Raw genomic sequence first — 22904 nt, forward strand, 5'->3', positions numbered from 1 at the left:
AGGCATACCTTGGCATATTCAGCACCGTGTTTCTCCTTGTAACCATTGCGACAGACAGTGTAATTATAGAAGCGGGAATTTTTGATCAATCCAACCCATTCACGCCACCCAGGTGGGATGTAGGTGCCGTTGTACTCATTAAGGTACTTGCCGAAGAAGCCTGAAAAAAAAGAAGAAGAAAAAAAGGAAGGTTTCCTTTAATATGTGCTCTTTGGCCATAAATGTATGTTTTCTTCTTTTACTATGCCTGTACCTATGAAATCACAATTCTGTGTATCTGTGTGACTTTCTCTGTAAATTTGAGGCATAACTTTTTAGCTTGTCTCCTTTTCCCTGGCTTTACTGCACAGCATTCTCGGATAGGCTGGGCATGGAGCCAGCCTGTTCTAGAGAAGGCTAATTGCAGACTAACGCATCAGCTCTAAAACCGCAGGCCGTGCTGCAGCCCACAGGACCCCACTGAGCTGCCCAGTCTAACGCCTGCCCATCATTCACACAGACACTGTCTGATGAGACACGACAGCGACCTGGCACGCTCACCCTGTTTGCATTTCTCACAGCAGACAGCCAGGCAGGGCAGTAGATTCTAGCTTACTATAAAAATTTGCATTGACTAACACGAGTGAGTGTATATGACCCCAGAGGACATTTGAGCTGGTGGTGATTGACAGTATCTTGGCAAAAAGTGAGATTGTACCCTATCTAAACCTGAGAAATGTCACTTTCCCATGTTAAATATTGAGAAAACAACCCCAGTACTGCATTTAGAGGTCATGGACATAAAACAGGCTCCTAATGCTCCTTATTATATACAGATGCGTGCTCATGTATGTGAGTGCATGTCTTTGTTCACCAACCTGTCCTGTAGCCAGTGTTGTTGAGGTAGACGGCGAATGAGCGTGGCTCATGCTGAGCTTGCCAGGAAGGAGAGGAGCAGTTCTCGTTGTTGGTGTAGGTGTTATGGTTGTGGACGTATTTGCCCGTCAACATGGAGGACCGTGACGGGCAGCACATGGGTGTGGTGACAAAGGCATTTGTGAAAGTTGTGCCTCCATCTTCCATGATCTTACGGGTTTTATTCATTACCTGTAGAGAACCTGAAGGACAAGATGTGGAGGTCAGTGCTTGTTACATGCATTGTTACCACTGTGAAAAAACATTTATTGTGATGAATGTTTTCTTTCTTATGACATAATTTTTTTTACAAAGAATATGGATAACACAATCTATTCAGATCACTTGATGTTTTTTCAATGAATTCTCTAAGTGGCAAATAATTAGAATTCAGCAGTTAATAGGCCAGATGGCCATTCTGCTCTGGCTTATGGCCTCTATTTAATATTTCATGTGAGGAGAAAAAAAAAGATGAATCCTGATGCAAATGTTCACAAAAGACAAAGAAATTGATTTAGACAGAATAGAGAGAAAAAAAGAGGAAAAAAAATCACACAAACAAAAAGATTATTTAGGTAAGATCACCCAAATTAAAAGTGAGTAGGGGCCACAGAATTCCAGGAAGCACAGAAAGTGTGCCAACCTTACCCAACTCAACATCCTGGTCGTCAGTCATGATGAGGATAATGTTGGGCCGGATGTTTCTGCGGTCTCTCTGGATGCGACCCCTCAGGCCCTGAGCCCTTGTGGTGGTGAAGGCCCAGCTCCCTGGAGCCCAGTCCAGAGACAGCAGGACTAACCAAGGCAGCCACTGCATCAGCATGGTGCCCGAGACGACAAGAGACAGGATGGGTAGATGGGAGGATTAATGGAGGGGTGAAGGGAGGGAGAAGAGGTCCAGCCAGGCCACTCACTCAAACCCGTGCAGCTCTAGCAGCCGTGGTCGACTGTGAAGGGACAGAAGGAGAAAAACATATGGAGACATTAAAAAAAGAATTAAAGTGGGCACTTTTGAAGTAGTAGACAAGAGAATTGCAATATATTTTTAGGTTCCCTTGAGGAACATTTATGCATATTTACTTCAGAAAAATTGAGTGCATCTGCTCACAAAGCATACTTAAACACAACAGTTTATCCATAAACAGAGAAGCCAAAAAGATTCTTCCGCGCTTTAGCCCTTGATGGTCCACCAAGGAAAACTTACCCCACAGTTCCAGCTAAAGTTGCGTGCTGACTGAAACCCCATCACTACTCTTCCCTCTAAACAAAATCCCTCAACATCAACTCTCCTGACCCTAACTGTAAAAAAAAAATACATCAGAGCAATGCAAGAAAGCATTTTATATGACAAAAGAGCAAGCAGAGACAGATCTCACCTCAGAGAATCCTTTACGTCCCATTTTGGCTGTCCTTTTCATATCATTCAAGTACTCTTTCTTGAGTTTATCACTCTCTCCTTCTGTGTCAGATAACACACACTCACACACGGAAACTCTCTATCTCCACTGGAGAGCTGTTGTTCGGCCAACTGTGCCGAGGCCGTGCCATTGGCTGTGTGCGCTCAAACACCCACAGCCACTCTCCTGTGGCAGCCAATCGCGGCCGACCTTCCACCTGTCACTCAAAAGTCACCCCCTGGCGAGTCAAGCGTGACAGAGGGCCGGTGGGGAGGATGGGACCACACTGGGGGGGAGGGGGTTAGGGGGCAAGGGAGGCGGAGAGAGGGTTCCGCTACATTAACCCCAGGGCCACTGTCGCCAATCACAGATTACCACTGAGTCATCATAGCACTTTGCAGCCTCTTGCTCACTTACAATGTCATGGTTGGTCACAAAGTCTGCATATCCTTTACCTAAATGCCACGGACCAGTGTAAAATTTATACTAGTGCTAAGCCTGACCTTTCCCCAACTTCAGAAGAAGATATATATCATGCCGTCACTAAAAGAGACATCACACTGGTTTAAATAAGTTGATCCATATATCCACCTTATTACAAAAATTACTGCACAGGTGACAAACAGTGAAGATTTAAATATATCATTCAGTAATAATAATATATGTGAAAGAATGGCTTGTGGCTGTGAGATGAACTGTGACGCTGTAACAATACGTACTCCATCAACGCCTGTGAAAAAGTGCCTTATGGACAGCAATCCCACTGAGTGGCACCATACTGCTCGCTATTCTGAGTTAATGGCCTGAAAACAAATGGCAGGTCTATGACACCTGAGCCTGGTAAAACCCTACTGAGTGGCTCCGCCCTTACCCTCATTTCCACAAAAAGGCCAGACCCAATTGGCAAAGGGACTGTGACCTAAAATAAGTTAGCATTTACGGTGTGTGACTCATAATAGTGGGAACTCTGGATAGAAGATTACAGGTTGAAATGCAAATTATTTTTTGTCATTAACACACTGTGTTGATTTGTGGCCTTGGTTCTTTCACAAACACAAAATGCAAATGCAGGGAAAAGCCTACATCCTCAAACACTTGTTCTCACTGACGTGCCAAACAGATGGCCCTACATAAGATAACATCATTACAAATTATCTTCTATCAATAAATCAAACGGGTCAACAGGTGAGTATTGATCTTTTCCTTGCACTTCCATTGTTTATGTTTTCCCTGTAGTCAGATGCTACCCTTGATAAGAGGAGCAACAGAGATTTAAGAGCACTTTGGTCTGTCCTGCATTTCAGACAAGCACTGTCCGGGCCAGCCAGCCCAGTCATCGTGACAGCCCTATGCAAACATTGGCGCCGTTTGGACAAACACCCCTCCAGTGCAGGGTGGCAGAGTGCACAGAACCTTACAGTGAATTACACACACAACACAAACTACTGTACAAACACATGGCGACACGCAGAGACTCATAAGACACTCACACACACGAGGCTGTCTCCCACAAAAACACATTCTCCTGCTGTGAGGGTCCAAGTCCTCCTACGTAAATGGGAAACCTTTCCAGAAACAATAGACACAGTCCAGATCTAGAAAAAAATTGAGGCTGTATTTCAGTCAAGCTGCGGAAGACCTGAAATCAACTGTAAACCAGGCAGCCAAGTGGTGTAATGTTAGCACCCAGCGCAAATTCAATTTTACATGCCAATGGTTCCCAGCAATAGCCTCTTCATGCGACTTAAAGAAGTGAGAATACAGACAAGAAGGTTCATTGTGAAATCTGATACAAACCTTGTGGTGCTGATGTGGTTAGCTATAAGGGTATCAATAGCTACACTGTCTGAAATGACTGAGATGGCAGAGCTAATAAAGTGCCACACAAAATGACCAATGGGATGTGAGACTAAGTTACGTATGCAAAAAGAAACTGCTGCTTCCACGAAAGAGAGCAGACCTCACCTTGTCCTTTGGGCTACCTCTCATCCTAACTCAATTTCACCTGATCTACTTTCCTCACTAGGTCATCTGAAGTTCACTTATTACCAGAAGGACTTGTAGCAGCTCTGCATCTGCCAAACACACCCCAAGATCATTCGACAGCTGCCCATCTCAAAGTGACCCCTCACAAAAAGAAACAACACAATTATTTATGTGGCATCCCCAGTAACCTGACTTTTCCGTGTTAACATGACATGTGAAATTTTAAGCTGCTGGAGGAAATAACCAGCTAGGTGACAAGACCAGTGTGAGTGCAGAGGTAGATTGAGGACCTACTGTAAATTAAGACCTGACATGTAGAGTTTCCTGTTCATTCAGAAAGTGAATCAGAATCCAGTTTATTGCCATGTAGGTTTACCCTAGTAAGGACTTTGCTTTGGTATTTTGGTGCAAAGACAGAAACATAAATACATAGTATTTTTTTTTAAATACAATAAAAATGTTAAAAAGTAACATTTATAACAAAAATGTACAATGTACTTATTTAAATTGTTAGAAATAGGCAGGGATATAAAGAAATGTGATCTGGGCGATGTGCAAAGATTTACAGTATCAGTAATATAGATGCAATCTTGGTCTGAGTGTACAAGAATGGACAAAAAGTGCCAAGGCAGAAATTTCTGACTTACTTTCCATATAGAGTTTAAGAGTCTGAACTGGGTTGAGTGGGACATTCAAGGTGACAGCGATGTTCATGCTATACAGTAAACAAGCCAAGTTAGCTCTCTGAGCTAATGCGTGCTGACTTCTCTGATAATTAATTGCAAATGTACAACATTTTTTGCAGGCACTAAACATCAAATAAAAATCACAGACTATATCGCATAAAGTTGCTGTGTGCTGTAAATTCACAACTTCTAAGCAGGAGGCAGAAGATACATTATCTCAGAGTCTGACCAGGCAAATCCTGGCAGCCCCCTCTGTCTCACTCAAGCCTCATTCCCACTGCAAAAGTCTGCTAACCGCTAACATCTGGCTTTTTAATGTAATGAGAATGTGCACAATCTGCATTCACACCCGGGTCAAATGACTGTGCAGTAGACACAGCTTTTTATCACCTCTGGCTCCGATTGGCATTGATGGGAACACAACATCCGGGTGAACGCGGTAATTTCAGCTCCTTAACCGGCGAGATCAAATGATGCACCGTCACTTACTACAGTCTGTCTCCTCCTAAGCAGCACTAAAACACAGATCTACATACATCTGTGTTTTAGATGTACCAAGTTTAGAAGAGAGACTGACTATATAAAAGATATATAAAGAGAAGAAACCAGTGAAAAGTTTTCAAAGACCTCTGTTCCTGCTGTCAAATGTTTACCTGTTCTCCAGCTTCACACAAAAACACCAACAAAACAACCTACACAGACACAACAGCTGACAGAAAGGTAGACTTGTGCGGTGTTCACTGGCAGTGGGAACGTAGTATTTAACAGGTTTACCTGTGTTCGAAAAACACGTGTGCACACGTTAAGTTGGTGGGAAAGTGGTATCTGACTGAGATCCGCAGCTGCCTGTACCACAGAGCAGTGTGAAAGTGAGGAACCCTCACTCTGCAGCAAAATCTGGGGACCAAAATGTCCCGTGACATACAGTACACACTGAATGACAACAAAAACAAACTGCTCAGCTTGAAGAATCTTACTCGACAGAAGGGTACCCAACTGATGATTTGGATCTTTGACTTTCAGGGGGCAAGAAAGACAAATCAACTGCACAAAGCACTATGGGTAATTACTTAATGTATTCTTTGAATATGTCTATCAAAAGCCACATCTGCTCCGGGTGTGAAAGTCAAGAGAATACTTAAATCGCCCAGATTAGACAGCTTAAATGGTGCTTTAGTCATTGCTGGTTATCAGGATTTACTGCACAAGATTAATTGAATTAGATCAGTGTGTTCAAACAATGGTGACTTCTGAGTGTTGTGTTTTGTACACACGATTTAAAGTGTTAGCCACAGTCTTTGCCTTCAGGCACACTTAGCGATGAGAGGCAGCAGGGACCCAGTACATCGAGCTCTAAACATTGCTGGATGTATTCAAACAAAACAGGCAGCTCATACACTGCAAATACAAGAAACAATATGAGCAAATATCCAAGATCTGAAAGTTATTATATAGTTGGCTTCTGAAGCTCTCCTCTGTTATTGCTACTGCTTCTTACTTGTCTCCAACATCTGAGTTGAAATGCATGTTGCCAATTTCATGAACTCCTCAAGAACCCTCTGTGAGAATATCATTTCATGTTATTTTCATAAAACCTTCATTTTTGAATGAATCATTTATTTATGTCATGTGGCATGATATAAGTAGAACAGGCTTCTACTATACATCTGTAGAACAGACAAGAGGTCTTTATTCCTGGGCAGAGTCAGAGGACTAGGGAGCACATTGTTTCTCCTTCCTCATTGTTTTGGAGGATTAGCACTAATGACCCTTTAAATGAGCCTTTACTGTACTCATCATGGTTAAGCTGGGGGAGGAATATTGGGGAGGGATGGGAGGGACATAAAATGCCCAGGGGTTCAAAGGACTGGAACAAAAAGGCCACTATGGAATTTTTAGACACACAGCTGGCAAATACATGAAAGATGTGCAATTTTCAGATTAATGGCCATCAACACTAGGGACTTTTAGCACACCTCAACACCCTACTAATCTGTACTTTCATGACAGTAAAGTTTTTTTTTCCTACGTTACTTGCAGAAAACAGCTCTTTCACTTACTCTCATTTGGCAAAGGCAGCATTGCTCAGTGATTTGGTATGGCTGCACAGACAGCTGTGCTTTGTGCACTGAGCAAAGCTGAACATAATAGAGTTGCTGCTTGTGTAACCATCCAGGCCAGTACTATTTGGCTGGTTGGCAGTTGTGCCCTCCAGTTAGGGCCTCAAACCACACACCCTGCTGCACCCTGACCCTCCTCTGACCCGAGTGGTAATATGGCTTTGATGGTGGCTTGTTTAACCTAACCTCAGCAACCTGAGGCTACCCACACACAGGGGTTAAGAGGGGAAACTCTGAGGGAAGAAAAAAATGAGTGGAGGGGGGCTAGATATAGAGGTATGAAGTTAACAAAAGTCTTGTAAAAGCCTGGTTGTGATTGGCCTGCATATTCATTTCAGCAATGGCAAACAGGCTGCATCTGGCTTCGGTTCTGTTCAGTCAGCAGTGGCAGTCTACCTATTTATCAGCTGTCAGTGAAAAACAGCAGACGCACTGAGAAGACAGAGGGAAAGTTTTCTGGAACAAACACACTGACTGACAGCAATGAATCCATGCATCTCCTAAAGCAGCACATTTATCCACTAATGTGTGTCCGTCCAAGCACTTTGAGTCACATTCAAATTAACATGGAGAGTCTGAAGGTGAGGAGGTTACCCTTCCCTAAACAAGATGCAAGTTAAACCACAACCAGATGCTATACCACACTAAAGTAAATCACTCATTCATAAAGGGCCTTACTACAAGGACAATGGTCATTTCAAAGCACCTCGAATCCCCTTTTATTCCTGTTCATTTGCTCCCTCTCTGTTTGCCCAGTCCACCTCTTGAAGGCAGCCAAGTCACAGAGGAACAATGGCAAAGAGAGGGGAATTAAAGTCTGAGGGCATAGTTTGAATTCTGTAGGCTGCTCTCAAACTATAGGCTCCATGGCTAGTAAAGAAGGCAAGGGACTTTCTGCATACAGTCACAACTTTTTATTTATTTAGCCAATTTTATCTATGTTTAATTCATTTTTTTCCTTTTTTTGTGGATTTATTGCTCATGTTGCTTCTGTTGTTTCTGATCTATTTGTTTGTATTATTTTATATTGACATTTTGTATCCTGCATCGTGCATTATGTGTCCTCCTCTTTTAATTTTATCCCAACTCTACTCTAGTTTCGTCTCGCCCTGACTGTTTTGCTCTGTTGTTGTTTTACCTGCTATGTATCCTATTTCGGCTTTTGCTTTGTTTGTCAAAGCACTTTGTAAACTCTGTTTGTAAAGGTGCTATATAAATGAAGTTATTGTTTTTATTACGACTTCGTGCAATAACTCAACTCAAATGTCTCAAGAAATCTCATACATGTTCAGTTGCAAAGTGATCTAAGAGACAGCGCAAAGGAGATAAAGAGGAAGAACAACAAGGTTAGATCTCTTGATTTTTGCTTCAGACCAGTGACATTTTTCAGTGCAGGCTGATTGCTCCCTCCCCATTTCAGAGGGGAAAAAATAATTATTGCGAGGCCTTAGATTAAGGTTTGTCCAAATATTTCTGTAATCCGAGGGAATTCGGCTGGTCTGCTGCCATGAAAACTGACGAGGGCCTTTTACACTGAGGAGGGCCTGTGTCGGGGCTCGCTGTGCCCGGCAGGCCAAGGGCAGCACATTGTACCCACCAAGACCCGCCCGTCAGCCACACTGAGCTGACTGAAGGAGAGCTCTGTCCCGATGCACTCACTTGGCTGTGGGTACGCACTGGGAAAATGCTCAGACCTCGATGTTTTCAGACTCTTAACTCCACTGATTTGTTTGACCAGAATGCCCAAATTGGTGTAGGATCTATGACAAAATTCCAGTTAGAAAACCGAGCGCAAGGCAGCGAGGAGAGTTCACTGGCTCTTTATCCCGACATGTTTATGGCTTCACAACTTTTAACCTCAACAGGAACATTAAGAATCTTTGTCTCAGCCATGTTACAACTACAAACCTTTAGATGTTATAGTTAGAAGTGATTCCCATCCACTGGTAAGCAGCGAGTTTGGGGTACAACGCAGGCCACTTTCATGAAGAAGAATGGCCTCAATTCAGTGAAATGTGAACCTGGAGTGAGTGCATTCACAGCTATTAGTTAAACCCCTCATGTTTCCCTCGGATCTGGTAAGAGAGCCTTTGTAGTGCCAAGGCTTCCATGCCACCCCATCAATATAGTGAATGCATCATAATGTATAATTAAAGAAATCCTGGTCGAAAAGACTTCAAAGTAAGAATGGCTTGTGGGCCACCAGGTGGTCTGTTGGAAATCAGGAGGGGGTTCTGAGAACCCTAAGAGGGAAATGAAAACACACAAGGTCAGTCCAGAAATGGGGAAAGATGCCTGTATTTATTTACGTATGTGCATGTGTATACCTGCACTGAAGGTGGTGTGCATTTAAGTATTCATGTCCTTCATTGTGGAGGCCCTTTATTGAGGTCTGTATATATAAGAAAAAGCCTCATGCTAGTAACACTGTCAAAGAGGCCTCATTGTCAGTAAACACGACTGATATCACTCCCATGCAGTCAATATCATTATGCATATTATATACTAGTGCAGTTGATTTTCAGAAAGGGCCAACTGTTTGGTCCCTGGTGCAGATGCTTACAGCTTTCTCATAAACCGTATATCCAAAAAAACGTCACACCCAATAGCAGCCAGCATACCATTCTGCATGTAACTGTTAATAGGGGTCCCTTGTCAATATACTACACAGTGTGTACATGACACACTACTAATAAATATGTCCCATAGATCTCAAGAGCTCGCACTCAATACTGCACTTCCTTAGGTCCTCAGCAATACACCCGCTAAGTGTGAAGTCCATTGAATGAACAGTTGGAAAGAAAATCGGAGGACAGACAGACACACTCCTTCCATTTCAGTTAGATGGTAAGTTAAAAACGCACTTAAAAAAACCTGATCCCTAATGTTTTCCTATATTTTCCAAAAACATGCACTGTTCTTCCGGGAGGCTTGTTTTTCAAGTGAGGCTCAATTTTACAAGTGGAAAAGCAGATTTACCATTCTAAAGGGTGAGGAAAATGGTGAGAGAAAGAGGGGGAGGGAGGGGGCGAAGCAAGAGAAGGAGCGGGGGAGAGACTGAACGAAAGGGAAACCACTCCTCTGATTTATAGTGTGATATGAAAACACAGAATCACAATCGGAGGATCAGCAGCCACAGTTATACGATATGAGTCTCGAGCAAGCACTTTCTTGTTAAATCTATTCTAAGCCATGAATGGAAACCATTAGCGATAGACGACCTCAGATGAATAAAATACAGCGCATTTATATTCCTCTAGCCACTTTCTTGTCAAAACCCACACTGCCATCAGAAACACTCCATCAGGCTGCAAGAGCTCCACAGAAAGTCGGAGGGAGAGGGAGGAGAACGTATTGCTCACTCACGGGTGGCTTTCTTGTCTCTTTGACTCGTCAAATATACCCCAGACAAATTATTCCTTTTACCACAAGAGAGAGCTATGGCAAATTGCTTCAATGGGTTTCCACTGAGGTAATTGTCAAGAATAAAGAGATTGACCTCTTTTCCATGAAATCAGCAGCATGGTGGCACAGAGAAAGAGCGAGAGAGAGATAGAAAGAGAGTGAGAGGTCTGAAGGGTTCCTTTCTGTTAAAGCTCGGCAGTTTACCAAGTTCAACAGCCCTGTAATGTTCACTGACTACTGACTCGAGAAGTGTGACTTGAATTCTCCTCCTTGTATATTGTGGAAATTAACGAAAATAAGATCTGCAATGTTGAGTTTGAACATACCTGGTAACAGAAATAGTAACGTGATTAGGGAGGCATGTGCTTTTCTTTCTATGTACTTACAATGTTCAAGGATCCCATACATTTTTTCATAGACAAAATTTCAAAACTTCTTCAAGGACACATAGTAAATGTTTTGCTGTACTTGACCGGCACGAACATAACAGATCATAATCATATCAAACTCCACTCAAAAACAATACCAGCTAGCTGGCATACATAGAGGAAGAGACAGAACGTGGGGAGAAAATGAAGAAGCGTTCATGATAAAACGTTGTCACACATCAGTGCATATTAGAGCTACAACAGCTTCTTTTCCATGACCATGGGAACCCTGCCAGTTTAAAGAAATAAAGACCCATCTGGACTGCTGAGTGACTGATGCACCATTCTCCTAAATAAGGTGTAAATTTAGGAAGAAAGTAGTAAAAGGTAGAGAAATGTTTTATATAGCAAATTGAGCTTTACTTTCTTCCATCTCTGTGTTTGTGTGAGTCTGTGCTTAAAATAAAAATAAAATTCTGTTTACTCTGACTTTACTCTGACAGAAGAACATTATGACAGTGTCAGGATAGACAGAGCTGTGTTTAGCGACACAAAAAAGGAAAGCAAATAGGTAAACAGAAGATCCTGGGTTCGAACTGAACAAACGCTATACTTTTGGGAAAAGTAAGCCTAAACAAATTTCTGGCCTTTTTTTTTTTTTTTCAACAGATCTCAGACAACTGTATGCAACACAAATTCAAGAAAAAAAAGAAAAAGTTTGGCAGCTGTTTTGTCTGTGAATATTATCAATATGTATCACACTCAACTCAATCTCATTCCTTCGATTGAGTTGATAAAGCCACAACAATAGCTTAAGTATATGAATCAGACTTACAGCTGCCATGGAGGGTAGCCAGTCATCCCTGTCAAAAGACTTTAGAAGTCTGTAGAATTGTTGTACCAGAGACGTCTGCTGGCTTCTTCCATTTTAGCATCTATAATCTATAATTCAATCATGCCATTCTTCCACACTTTCCAAATGTTATCAGACCCAATGGATCAAATTCTGGGGTAGTAATGATCAAAAAATTATTAGCTGATTAGCACACATCTCTTTTGTGATGTAAGGCACATATCATCACATGACAGATTTCACTATTTGGCCCCTCCAAAAACTAGCTTCAAAGCCAGCATCCTGCTTGGTTCTGGACAAATAATACTAATATCACTACTCTCAGGGTAACATGCTTGCTACAAAGACCAGACAGACCCTTGGGCCATTAGCCAATGGTATCACTTCCTACTAATTAGGCATTAGCCAAGTGACATGCTTAATATCAGAAAATCATTGCTATCCGCTGATCCGTTAAGCCAGCTAATGCTGATGTAAGTAAATGAAATATGAAATATGTATGAGCATTTAGCATTTAATAAAAGTAGCCTTGATTATGGGAATACAAACCGAGTCAATTTTAATTAATGGATTTTGATAAACTGAGAGAAAAGACGGGAGATTCCTAAGGGAGAGGTTAGCAGCTCTGTCAGCAAACCCCAGTTAAGTGAAGTGCTGCTGCTGGCGCATGAAACTAAACACCCCTAAAATGCGGAACATGTGTAGGCATATTCTTCGGGAACCGTAGACAAACATAGACCATGAGAACCAGCCTGCGTGACCCTGGATGCCATAAACAAACTTCTCCATGGCTGTGACACACCAACATGATACCACTCATAAAAACGCTTTCGTCCGATTGCACCTGTGCCTGCTCAGCACTACCCTCTGTCCATGCCTTTAGGCATATATATGCGTGTGTGTATTTGGATATCATATGCTCTGTGTGTGTGCGCTAGTCATTCACTGACACAGCCAGAGTAAGAATCAGTCAGACTTGAACACAGACAGACACGTAACCTGTAATTTGTACACAGGGGAGCTCTCCTTTCCATTGCCTCTGGCTCAGTGTGTGGCTTTCCAAAGCATGCAGTAACGTCATTTGTAATTTAATTAACTTTATCCTGCCTGGCAAAAATTCCAGATCCTAGTGCATTGTAAAATATCTAAAATACGATATCTACCAAGAGACTAATTAGCTTACAAAGCATAAAACAGGAAGCTTACCCCTCCAAACGCCTCCATTCCTTTACATTTGAGCCAGAGTTGAAGGAATGCAGTCAATGCATCATCCCAACATGTTGGAGAGACACCAGCCAAACTCAGCTGAACTTGCCGCAGGCAGTCGAAGGAGAGCAAAGCGAAGATAATGTGTGTCATGCAATGCTGGACTGTCACTATAAACAAAGTTGCTCAACCTTTAATACCACAACTGTTCTGTTATCCAGCCATTCTGAGTCCACATGGCAAAGTCGGGCTGTTCCAGCAAGGGCAAACAGGACCAGAGGCTACCAGTAGCACATGGACAAGTCCACACATATAAGTGTTTGTGCATGCACACACACATAGACGCACACGGGCAGAGGAGGGGAGTGCTGGCAGAGGCTGAATGTGTTTGCCCGCTCCAGGGGAGAAGGGAAGAAAGGGAGCAGAAGAGCTGAAACAAACGCATGCTGGCTTCTATTAGTTGAGCTGTGGAGCGGGATGGAGGGGTGAGGAAATGTATTCATTCCTCCTGCCCCCCCATCCATTCCCATCCCTCCAACCCTCCCACCCCATTATCTCCATTCTGGAAAAGCGGCAGATGAAAGGGACAACCCCCCAGTGGCAGCACTTCTCCCTCCAAACTTACGCCGACGCATTCTGACGGCTGCTTAATTGTACGTGATACAGGCAGGGCCCTTTCTCTTTCAAATCTAAAACAGATTGCTTCTCCCTGGGGAGGGGATTATTGGACAAGAGAGATGACAAAGCAGGGACAGTGCAGCCCTCTGGGGGGTGGAGGACGGAGGGGGTAAGCTTGTGGATAGTGAGTGTGTGTGTACACGTTTTTTTATGTTTCCCTTTTGTACATGCCTGTGTCGCAAGAAGATTATGTTTGTGTCCATGTGTTTCAAATGCGCACACGTGCGGGTGACAGCCAAGAACGTGTGCGCAAGATCCAGTCTCTGATCTCACCAAGATCACCGGATCTTTCTGTCCACTTTAAACCACTTCTTTCTTCCCACTTCTTTATCACATGTTCACACCTCCCTTTCTCTTATCTCGACCTCTTCTACTTTATCCCTCTTCTACTTCCCCCCTCTGTTTCTCTCTTGACCCAGCTTTCTCTTTCTCCCTCTTAAGCCCATGCTGCATCTATGTGCAGTGACATTTGAACAAAAGCAGCTGTAGACATCACAGAAAAAGCATTCAAATCCTCTTTCTCTTACTCTACGGCTAAAAGTGCACATTAATGATTAAAGTCTAACAACAATCTCACACCTTCTCTCCCTCCATTCATTCTCAGGCCAAAATGACAAGGACTCGGTCAGGGGTCAATCCTGGCTGTTGTGTAGAAGAATCATCTACTGAGGACTTTGCAAAACCTTTTTTCACAAACCATATCTTCACTTTCCAACTAGTCATTAGGGCAGAGGCTCAAGACAAAGAGAAGTGGAACACTTCCAGGCACAAAAAAGGAAAGCATTGCATGTATGTTTGGTTTGCTGGTCTTTTCAACATTTCCAAGCACTAGATCTAAGGTTAGAGGATCAGGCATTCCTATCAATGATGAGCTGAGTGTGATGTTTGCATGCCCTGACCTTTACCGCTCAAATGAGAGGCTGAACAAACACTTGGGGGTGCTATTGAGAGCTCCCAATACCCCAAAATAGATCTACGCAATATGGGCATCCAGATATGTATGGAATATTTCCCTGGAGATATGTCCTCAAAAATCAAGGATATGTCTTGTGTAAGGGCTGCACGTACGCACATGGAAACTCCATGGAAATGTTTGATCAGTAAGGACAACAAAGGAACTGAGAAAGTGGCTGACTCATCTAAAGATAGCCTTTCTAGATCCCACATAAATAAAAGCATGCCAAATGCTCACTGTTCAAATACTGGTCATTTGCAGTGATAGGACTGTGCAATCTACTCCAGCGCTACTATGCAATCAGGCTAGTATGAGGAACACTATCATTAAGCTGAAGAGATAAACAAGTGCCGGAGGAGAGGGTGGTTTAGGAAATCTTTTCTTAACATGCTCGCACACATGAGAACACAGACAAACTACAGTTATAAAGCAAATTTTTCTGTATTTTAAAGAGAGATGAAAAATGTGAGGTACTGTCTTCCAAAGCAAACATGTTGAATAATTCAGTCAGAGTACTTGTTAAGTCATTAGCCAGTTTAACTGATAAGAAGCAATTTGATTAAAGCAATATTGGACAACGCATCTTAAGTTCATTCTCCACTTCAACACCATCTAAATTCATTTTTTATAAGCCATAAGTATCGTCCTATTCTTACAGGACTGCAGAAAGTCATCCGCAAGGTTTTAAATTCTGCTGCAACCCAGAGAACCCTATAATGATAGAATTTGTGAATATGACTTCTGTCATTGTGGGTTTAAGTTGAGAAAGTGCAGGATGATAACAGTCTGACTTAGCTGACAAAAATGATGGTGCTGATCTGGAGTGGAAAGAGGGCAGGTATTTGATTTGGAGTTAATAAAAGAAAAAAAAACAATGGAAAAGTTAAAGACCTCCACTGCCCACAAAATTAATGACATTTCATACATTTGACAGGTACAGCACTGGTGTTGTCACAATACTAAAATTTCTAACTCTGACACAACACCTTAAAAAATATTGATATTCAGTACAATTTCCGATACCATAGGGAAAACTGACATTGAGGGCATACAGTTCAAAATTTATATTAAAAGATAATTATAACAAGGCTATGACATGACAATGACTTTTCTTTTCTTGTTTAGTAGAAGAAAACAGCAAAAGAACTGTAATTAATATTAACTATAACAATACTATATAAAAATAGCATGGGACACAGATGCAGCACAACACATCTGCCGCAGCAAGGTCGCAGATAAGTGTATCCATTATGATTAACTACAGCTGCTATGTTGATCACAGACGATACGCACAGACGCGCGGTTCTTCTGTTCTTCAATGTGGCTAGTCTATTTATTTTTTCTCTGCACGCAGTTCCACGGCCCTCAGAAATAGGTAAAAAACTAGCTACGGGCATTTTAAGTAACTTTAATATTCGTGTACTCGCATTAAATCATTAAAGTGTACTCAAGTACTCGCAACCATCTTTCTGTTGCTGCCGTTGATGCTCCAACGGTTAGACACAGCTGTGAATAACCATCTCCCGAGGCGCCCTCCTTGCGGTCAGTTAAACTTCTGCCCGGTAAGCAAAAGCTTACGGCTGCAGCAATTAAAAACTGACACAAAGCTGTTGAACTGTCCCAGTAAACTGAAACCGACAAAGAAACGGCTTGACTCTGTTATTAAACCCATAATTAACCATTAACATAAACCGCGTGATGCTAACAAATAGCCCCATCACTGTGTGTGTGTCTATGCAGGTGAACTTTCACAAACTGTTGCCCAGTGCAGATCCCACACTCCTGCTGAAGTTGTCTCATGATTATTCGATGTCCTACTCGAGTGCTCATGCCCATCCCTAGTAAAAAACAACCTAGAATTGTAAAATAAAATTGAATGCCTTTAAAAATAATTAAAAATGAATAACTCAGTGAGCCAGAAAAAAGCAACGCAGCAGAGCAAGCTTGTGGGTGTTTTTACATTTCAAATAAACACAAATCCATCATATCAGTACATACAAAATTCAACACACACAAAGTGAAATATTTAATGCCCTTTTTATTTCTTACAGTAACAAGTCTGCCATGAATGCCTTTGACCTTGTTCATCAGTTTGTATGTATGAAGTCATGCAAGATGTCTGGGAAGTCTCTGATTCACTGCCGCCTGCAATTACAGGCCGGACACACACACACACACACACAAACACACACAAACACACACACGGACACACACGGACACACACGGACACACACACACACACACACACACACACACACACACACACACACAAACACACACAAACACACACGGACACACACACACACACACACTTCAGGTCCTGTTCGTTAAAATAATGAAAACCACAGATTCTACACTTTATCCTCTTCCCTTACACTCAGTCTCTCAATCAAACTTATCAGAAGAAGGAATTGCTTTCACACACACATGCACACACACATACGCACATATGCACGCATGCACGCGCACACACACACACACGCGCACACACACACACACACACACACACACACACACACACACACACACACACACACACACACACACACACACACACACGTACACACACCATGGTAGATTCGAGTGATGGCAGAGCCGCTACTGGAACAACGTTTGTCTTGGCAAGCGTCTACCCCCCAGAACCTAATTATTTGCAGCAGCTGCTCTTGTTTGTAGCACAGTGAAGCTAAACTGTTTAAAGGATCTCCCTTCTCTTCTGCGCTGGCAGCCAGTGCTTCCCTTTTAAAACGCCTCAAAGCCGCTTTGCTATGCTGTGTGTAGGGTAATCAGAAATTGAATCTAAATGCTGCCGGGTGAAACTGAAGTGAACAGAAGATTTATGGATCAGTCTCGTCAATGCTTAAAGTTTGAAGTAAGGCTTCTACATATTTCTTTGGCTTTTTCATTCAGTAATACATACTGGCACTGCCAATGTATTGAAATGTAAGCCAGTCTGTTACATTTTTGCCAATTGTGCCTGGCACAAGCAGTTGGCTTTGAATGGGACCACAGCATAATTTTGCCATTCAGGAACACAAGTATGAATTCTCAATTTTTGTGTGGACTGGTACAGTACACATTGATCCAATACTCAATAAAAAATAAAGAGTCCCAAGTCACTCACTTGGTCTTTAAAATAGAGGAAATTCAATAACATATCACACGCGGCTAAATCCAGGCTTACCAGGAGCATAAAAAGTGATTTTAAGAGAAGTTAAAATGTGTTCAACTACAGCTTGTAATGTTTTGTGTCAGTGTAATCGCTCTCTCTGGGTAATACAGAAAAAACATATTCATGAGTCAAACTTCACTCAATACCTCTTGTGAAAGCTCTACCAGTGAATAAAACAAAACAACTATCAACTTTCTCTCACAGTTCTCCCAAATATCTGTCAAGTGTTTCACCATTGATTCGCTTGTACAGACAAATTTTGTACCAACGTCTCCACTGGCTTTAAAGCAGCAGTCATCACAACCTATTGGTGGTTGTGTTAAATACTTCAAGTAACAAGCAGGAAGTGTAGCTACGGCTGGTTTACCAAAGTAAACACAAATTCACACAACAGCAGCTTTCACCCATACAACCTCCTCTCCTCTCAGCCCGGCTGCTGTCCACACAGCCTTTCACAGCTGCACAATCTCCATTTGCAAACACCTCATACACACACATTCAGACACACACGCACGCACACACACACACACACACACACAGTGCCTGGAGCTAGGCATAAATACTATACATCATATTCCCACTCCACTGGCAAGTTTCCCCTCTCACTTGACTTGAGTTAAATAGCTGAAGCGAGGTGTACATTCTGAGTCCCTGCTTAGCTCTGACAGTTTGTCCGGAAAGCGGTCTTCAGCAGCTCATCCATTTAGCGTATACTGACACGTTCTGCCAGAAGTGCACTCTGGATAAGATTTATGAAAAAACTTATCTGGGCTGAAGTGAGAGAATGTTAATTGCCACACTGAGTTTTGGGCGTGTAGAAAAATTATGTTTTAATTCCTATCATCAGAACTGACAAAGTTAAGAAGGAAACAATTCATCTTCATTAAAGATTTTAGGATAACATTTAGGATATACCAACAGAATGAAATACAGACATTTTTTTTTACCTTGTCCATATTCTAACTCATAAGATGCCCCCATGAACACAGCTCATAATTTATGCAGCATAATTTTTAAGTGACAGCAAGCTTTTCAGATGTACAGAAGCTTCCTTTCACTTTCAAACATCCTGCACTTAGAAAGTAGAAATTAACAGATGGGTGCTTAAGGATTGGGGAAAAATGACATTAATGGAATGTGCTGCCTTCTAATCCCCTGAGACGGAGGAATTTGCGACGGAGGGAATTCCTGTCATTCAGGGGGAAAACTGTGAAGTCCAGCACACACAGAGCTGCTGTACAGGCAACACAGATTCACTGCACTTGTAGACTCCCACTTCTCTGACTGTATGCTGCATCAGAAATTGACTGCCAACTGAACAAATTAACAGGCACAGACTCTGCAAAAGCAATGGAAAATTGCAGAAAGCACACAAAAAAGTGAGAAAGTTGTAAAGTACCTGAAAGGCAGGAGAGCAGAGTGCTGGCCGAGTGAGAGGCAAGGCTAGGATTCCTCTCTGAGTTTTCTTCTTGCCTTTCTTCGCCGGCTCTCCGCGCGCTCATAGAGGGGTTTGTGTCTTGGTGCAGAGATTTTGGGTTGGAGAGTAGGGGGGACCACACAGCTCCTGGAAGACAACCTCTCTCCTCTAATCCTCTCTCCGATGTGATGACACTCTCTAACCTCGACCATCTGTTGAAACACGTCCCGGAGCAGTCAGCGCTGCGCTGTGTCAAGAACCCCACTCCCCTACCCAATCACAGACCGGCTGCTGGGTGGCTCCTTGCTGCCAGGAGGCAGGGACAAGGACACAGCTCAGCGCTGAGGGAGACACACACACACATGCAGTTGCAAACACACACACAGACACTCTACGAGATGGAAGCAAGAAAACCCCCAGTCATCGTAACCTGAGAGCCAGAGTAGGAGGAAGGGACAGGGAGAGTGAGAGGAGTGGAAAGAGAAGGAATGGGAGGGGAGAGAGCGCAAAAGTGGAGGAGAGAGTAAGAGCACAGAGAGACAGAGAGCATGTTTGAGTGGCAAAAGCAGAGACAGATAAGAGAAAATTGGATATGATCTTGACTGAAAACCCATGCACACAAACACGCATCAAGTTCTGCACTGTTTGTCCTTGACACCTTTCCTCCCATTCTCCTCCTTGCAGCCACAAAGTATGTGGTCTAAAGAATCAAACCAAAAAAGCAATAAAATTCTGCATTGGCCCTGTGGTGGGAATGCTGTTGGCACTAAACTGCTACATCTCGAGGCACAGAAGCACAGGCAGCAGCCCTCACACCTCAGTGTGATAAATCCTTACAGTCCCTCGGCTGCATTCCTACCCTTCACCACCAATTGCCTTAAGTTAAAAAGGAGGGCAGAGGGTAAAGACACTAAAATTACAAAGGTAAGGAAAGCGTAACATAGAAAGAGAAAGAAAAGGAAAACAAGTAAAGGTAAGGGGGTGTTGGGGGGGTGCTATATGGCAGCAAACTGATAAAGCAGTTTACCCTTACTATTAACCTCTCAACAGTAACACCATTACTGGTGCATTTCCTAAATGAATCAACCAATTTTCAACCCATTCATGCAAAACACAGGAAACATTAGGTGAGAAAGGCTGTCACATTAATCATTTTGCGGAACCACTGTCCTACTCACTGATCCATTAAAAAAGGATTACATGACCCTGATGATATTCGGGAGCAACTTCAAAGGCAAACCCTAATGAGTTGATACCCATTTGATATCCAACGGCAGCACAATGAGTTAATCAGAGGTGTGAACACCACAGAAAGGCTTCTAAATGGTTCATTTACATTCTGTAAGCAGCAGCCTCTGTTTCAAGTTGTCCTTTGATAAAAACTAGTAAGTTCAAACTGGTCTACAAACAGCTACTAAGGAAGATTTTGACTGTTTTTCTACAACTGAAACTCAATCAGTAACTTTTATTTGACCAACACAAACATATTTATGTGAATTTAAAACTTCATTGAACAAATGGGATTGCTTCTTCTCATGTAGAGCCACTGGTGGACAGTAATAAAGTACATTTACTTAAGTGCAGTTTTTGAGGATCTGTATATTCTTGACTATTTTTTTTAAACATTTTTGTGACTCCACTATATTCAAAAAACAAATCTTGAACTTTTTGACTCTGCTACATATCATCTCGTTAAAATTGATTCGAAGTCAACAGATGATTTATTTCTTTTTTTTCTAAAATGCAAAAATCCATAAACTGTAATCATGCAGTTGTGGAAGTGAATTGTTGTCATGAGTATCTTTCCTCTGACTCAAGTAATACAGTTGTCTTTGTCTACCACTGTGTAGAGCCATCTCTAAAACTATTTGCTGAATCTTAAAATTACTTGTATGCTGCATGCATGCTGCAATATTACTTACATCTCTCATGCATGCGCATCAGCTTTCCATTTTCATTTGACTGCACAACACACACACAACAGAGATAGTGCCACTTTATTTCAGTGGGTGCTCCCAGATACATCCTCCTCAGGTTTACATTTGAGGATATGGGATTAAACTAAACAAAGCCTATTTTCACCAGGGACACGTGAAACTTTCCCCAGCTTGGACTGATGTTTAAAACAGGGGCAGTGGTGAGAGAGAGAAAGGGCCTTAGGGGGAAAGAGCTCAAATTAGATTAACTAAATTCACAAAGACTGTCCCCAGCCCCTCCTGCATGGCTACACACATCCTGACCCACACCTCCAGCCCCAGCCCCCATTCTCACGGCCGAGAGGTTTCCAAAGGGCCTTCAGGCAGGCCAGGGGCGACCAAATCCCTGTGCTCTTTACTGGATTAAAGATGGCCGCCCCACTGGGGGAGAGGGTCTGTTTTTTCATAAACTGAGCACATCTGTAAACATCATAAATCCACGCAGACAGAAAAGGTTATCAGGCTGAGGAAAACATCTACAGCATTACCAAGCAAGGACCTGCTTAGAGACAAAACGTTAAGAGATAGATCATCAACCTCGTGCCAACACACATCATCCAATTTGCATGACCACTCTTTAATCTCCATTTTCCATTTTCACTTCTGCTGATGGACACAACTGCAACAAAGGCAAGGGTAGAGGGAGGTCTATAAAATGGCCTCATCTTATGAATGAATGAATGACCTGCAGGGGGGCCAGAGGTTCTCTGGTAACCCCCATTCACTCGCCTCTTCCTCAAACTTACTTCATAAAGAATTCACAGAGCCCATCATGGATGCGATCTAACACAGTAACTAACTTTAAGGTTTTATTCTAGTTTAGACCCATCAGACTCGGTCTCCCATACAGTATGATGTCATACTCTTGTCTCCTGTCCAAGCTTTACTCTTAAACTGGATCCAAGCTTCCTCACATCTCAGACTCAATTCCCCCCTTTTCCTTCCAGCTTTCCAACCATCAGTTGGGCCTGCAGGTGCAGGCAGAGGCCAGTGTTGGGGGGCTACTCGGTTCACTAGCCCCATTCTTTATGGCTGAATGAGATACATAGGGGTGTCATAGCTGTGATCCTGCCTCAGTGCCAGTATAGAGCGCTAGGGCTGACGCTGAGGGATACAACCACGATATAAAGGAAGGCAAATCTAGGGGTGACATTGCCTTGTGCTGCACAGCATTTTAAATGCCAAGCACATGGCTACTGCCACGCTAAACTCCCTCTGTAGCGCAGTGCTACAGAGGGTCAGATGACTGGTGGGCATCAAAGTATTGAACGTGTCAGCTGCTTAAGATCCGTTTGAGTCAGGATGGAAGACACTGGAGAAACTCCAGACATAAACTAGCAACTAATTAAAGAAGTATTTCATCAATCTCAAGAAGGACTTTACATAAAACTAGGCCATCTCGGCAGTAGAAAGTCGCAAATACTTTTCAAATTTGTACTACATGACCAGAAAAAACAGAGAAAAAGTATGCTTTTGCTCAAAAGGTAGAAAACCTACAACTACTAGAATGCTACGCCCCTGCTGGTGAGTGACGTAATGTGTAATGGTGCGTGTAAAACACTGGCGGCTGGCATGATCTCGTATTACAATTAAGAGGTAGGCCAAAACATGTTTGTGAAAACATCTGAGGTGAGAAATATGCAACTCAGTAAGAGAATCTTGATTTATATTTCCTGTTTACTAGCTCGTAACAGGGCATTTAAATATGCTTCTGAAAATAGGTAGTTCACTAACATAATCTTGAATATTATTTAATCAGCACTGTCTAGTTTTACCATCTGATATGACTTC

The 22904-nt window shown here is 42.5% G+C and overlaps 1 protein-coding gene across 6 annotated transcripts in view; it reads right to left on the reverse strand.

Moving 5' to 3' along the window:
- sulf1 (sulfatase 1) overlaps nt 1–22904 on the reverse strand; it is a 98919-nt gene that overhangs the window by 24266 nt on the left and 51749 nt on the right. For 3 of the 6 annotated variants that reach the window (XM_088071718.1, XM_042510899.2, XM_088071713.1), the window contains exons 1-4: nt 19120–19511; nt 1543–1841; nt 858–1097; nt 9–160 (exon numbers count right to left, since the gene is read on the reverse strand). In XM_088071718.1, the coding sequence (XP_087927844.1) occupies nt 9–160; nt 858–1097; nt 1543–1717 (567 nt within the window). In that variant the 5' untranslated portion in view covers nt 1718–1841; nt 19120–19511. Of the gene's footprint in view, nt 1–8; nt 161–857; nt 1098–1542; nt 1842–2270; nt 2392–19119; nt 19512–22904 lie in introns of those variants that run through there. The other 3 variants (XM_088071714.1, XM_088071716.1, XM_088071715.1) reach the window with 3 other exon arrangements.

The sequence above is a fragment of the Plectropomus leopardus genome, chromosome 21, assembly GCF_026936395.1.
Source record: "Plectropomus leopardus strain MGB_pleo_1.0 chromosome 21, ASM2693639v1, whole genome shotgun sequence".
Classification (NCBI taxonomy): Eukaryota; Metazoa; Chordata; class Actinopteri; order Perciformes; family Serranidae; genus Plectropomus; species Plectropomus leopardus.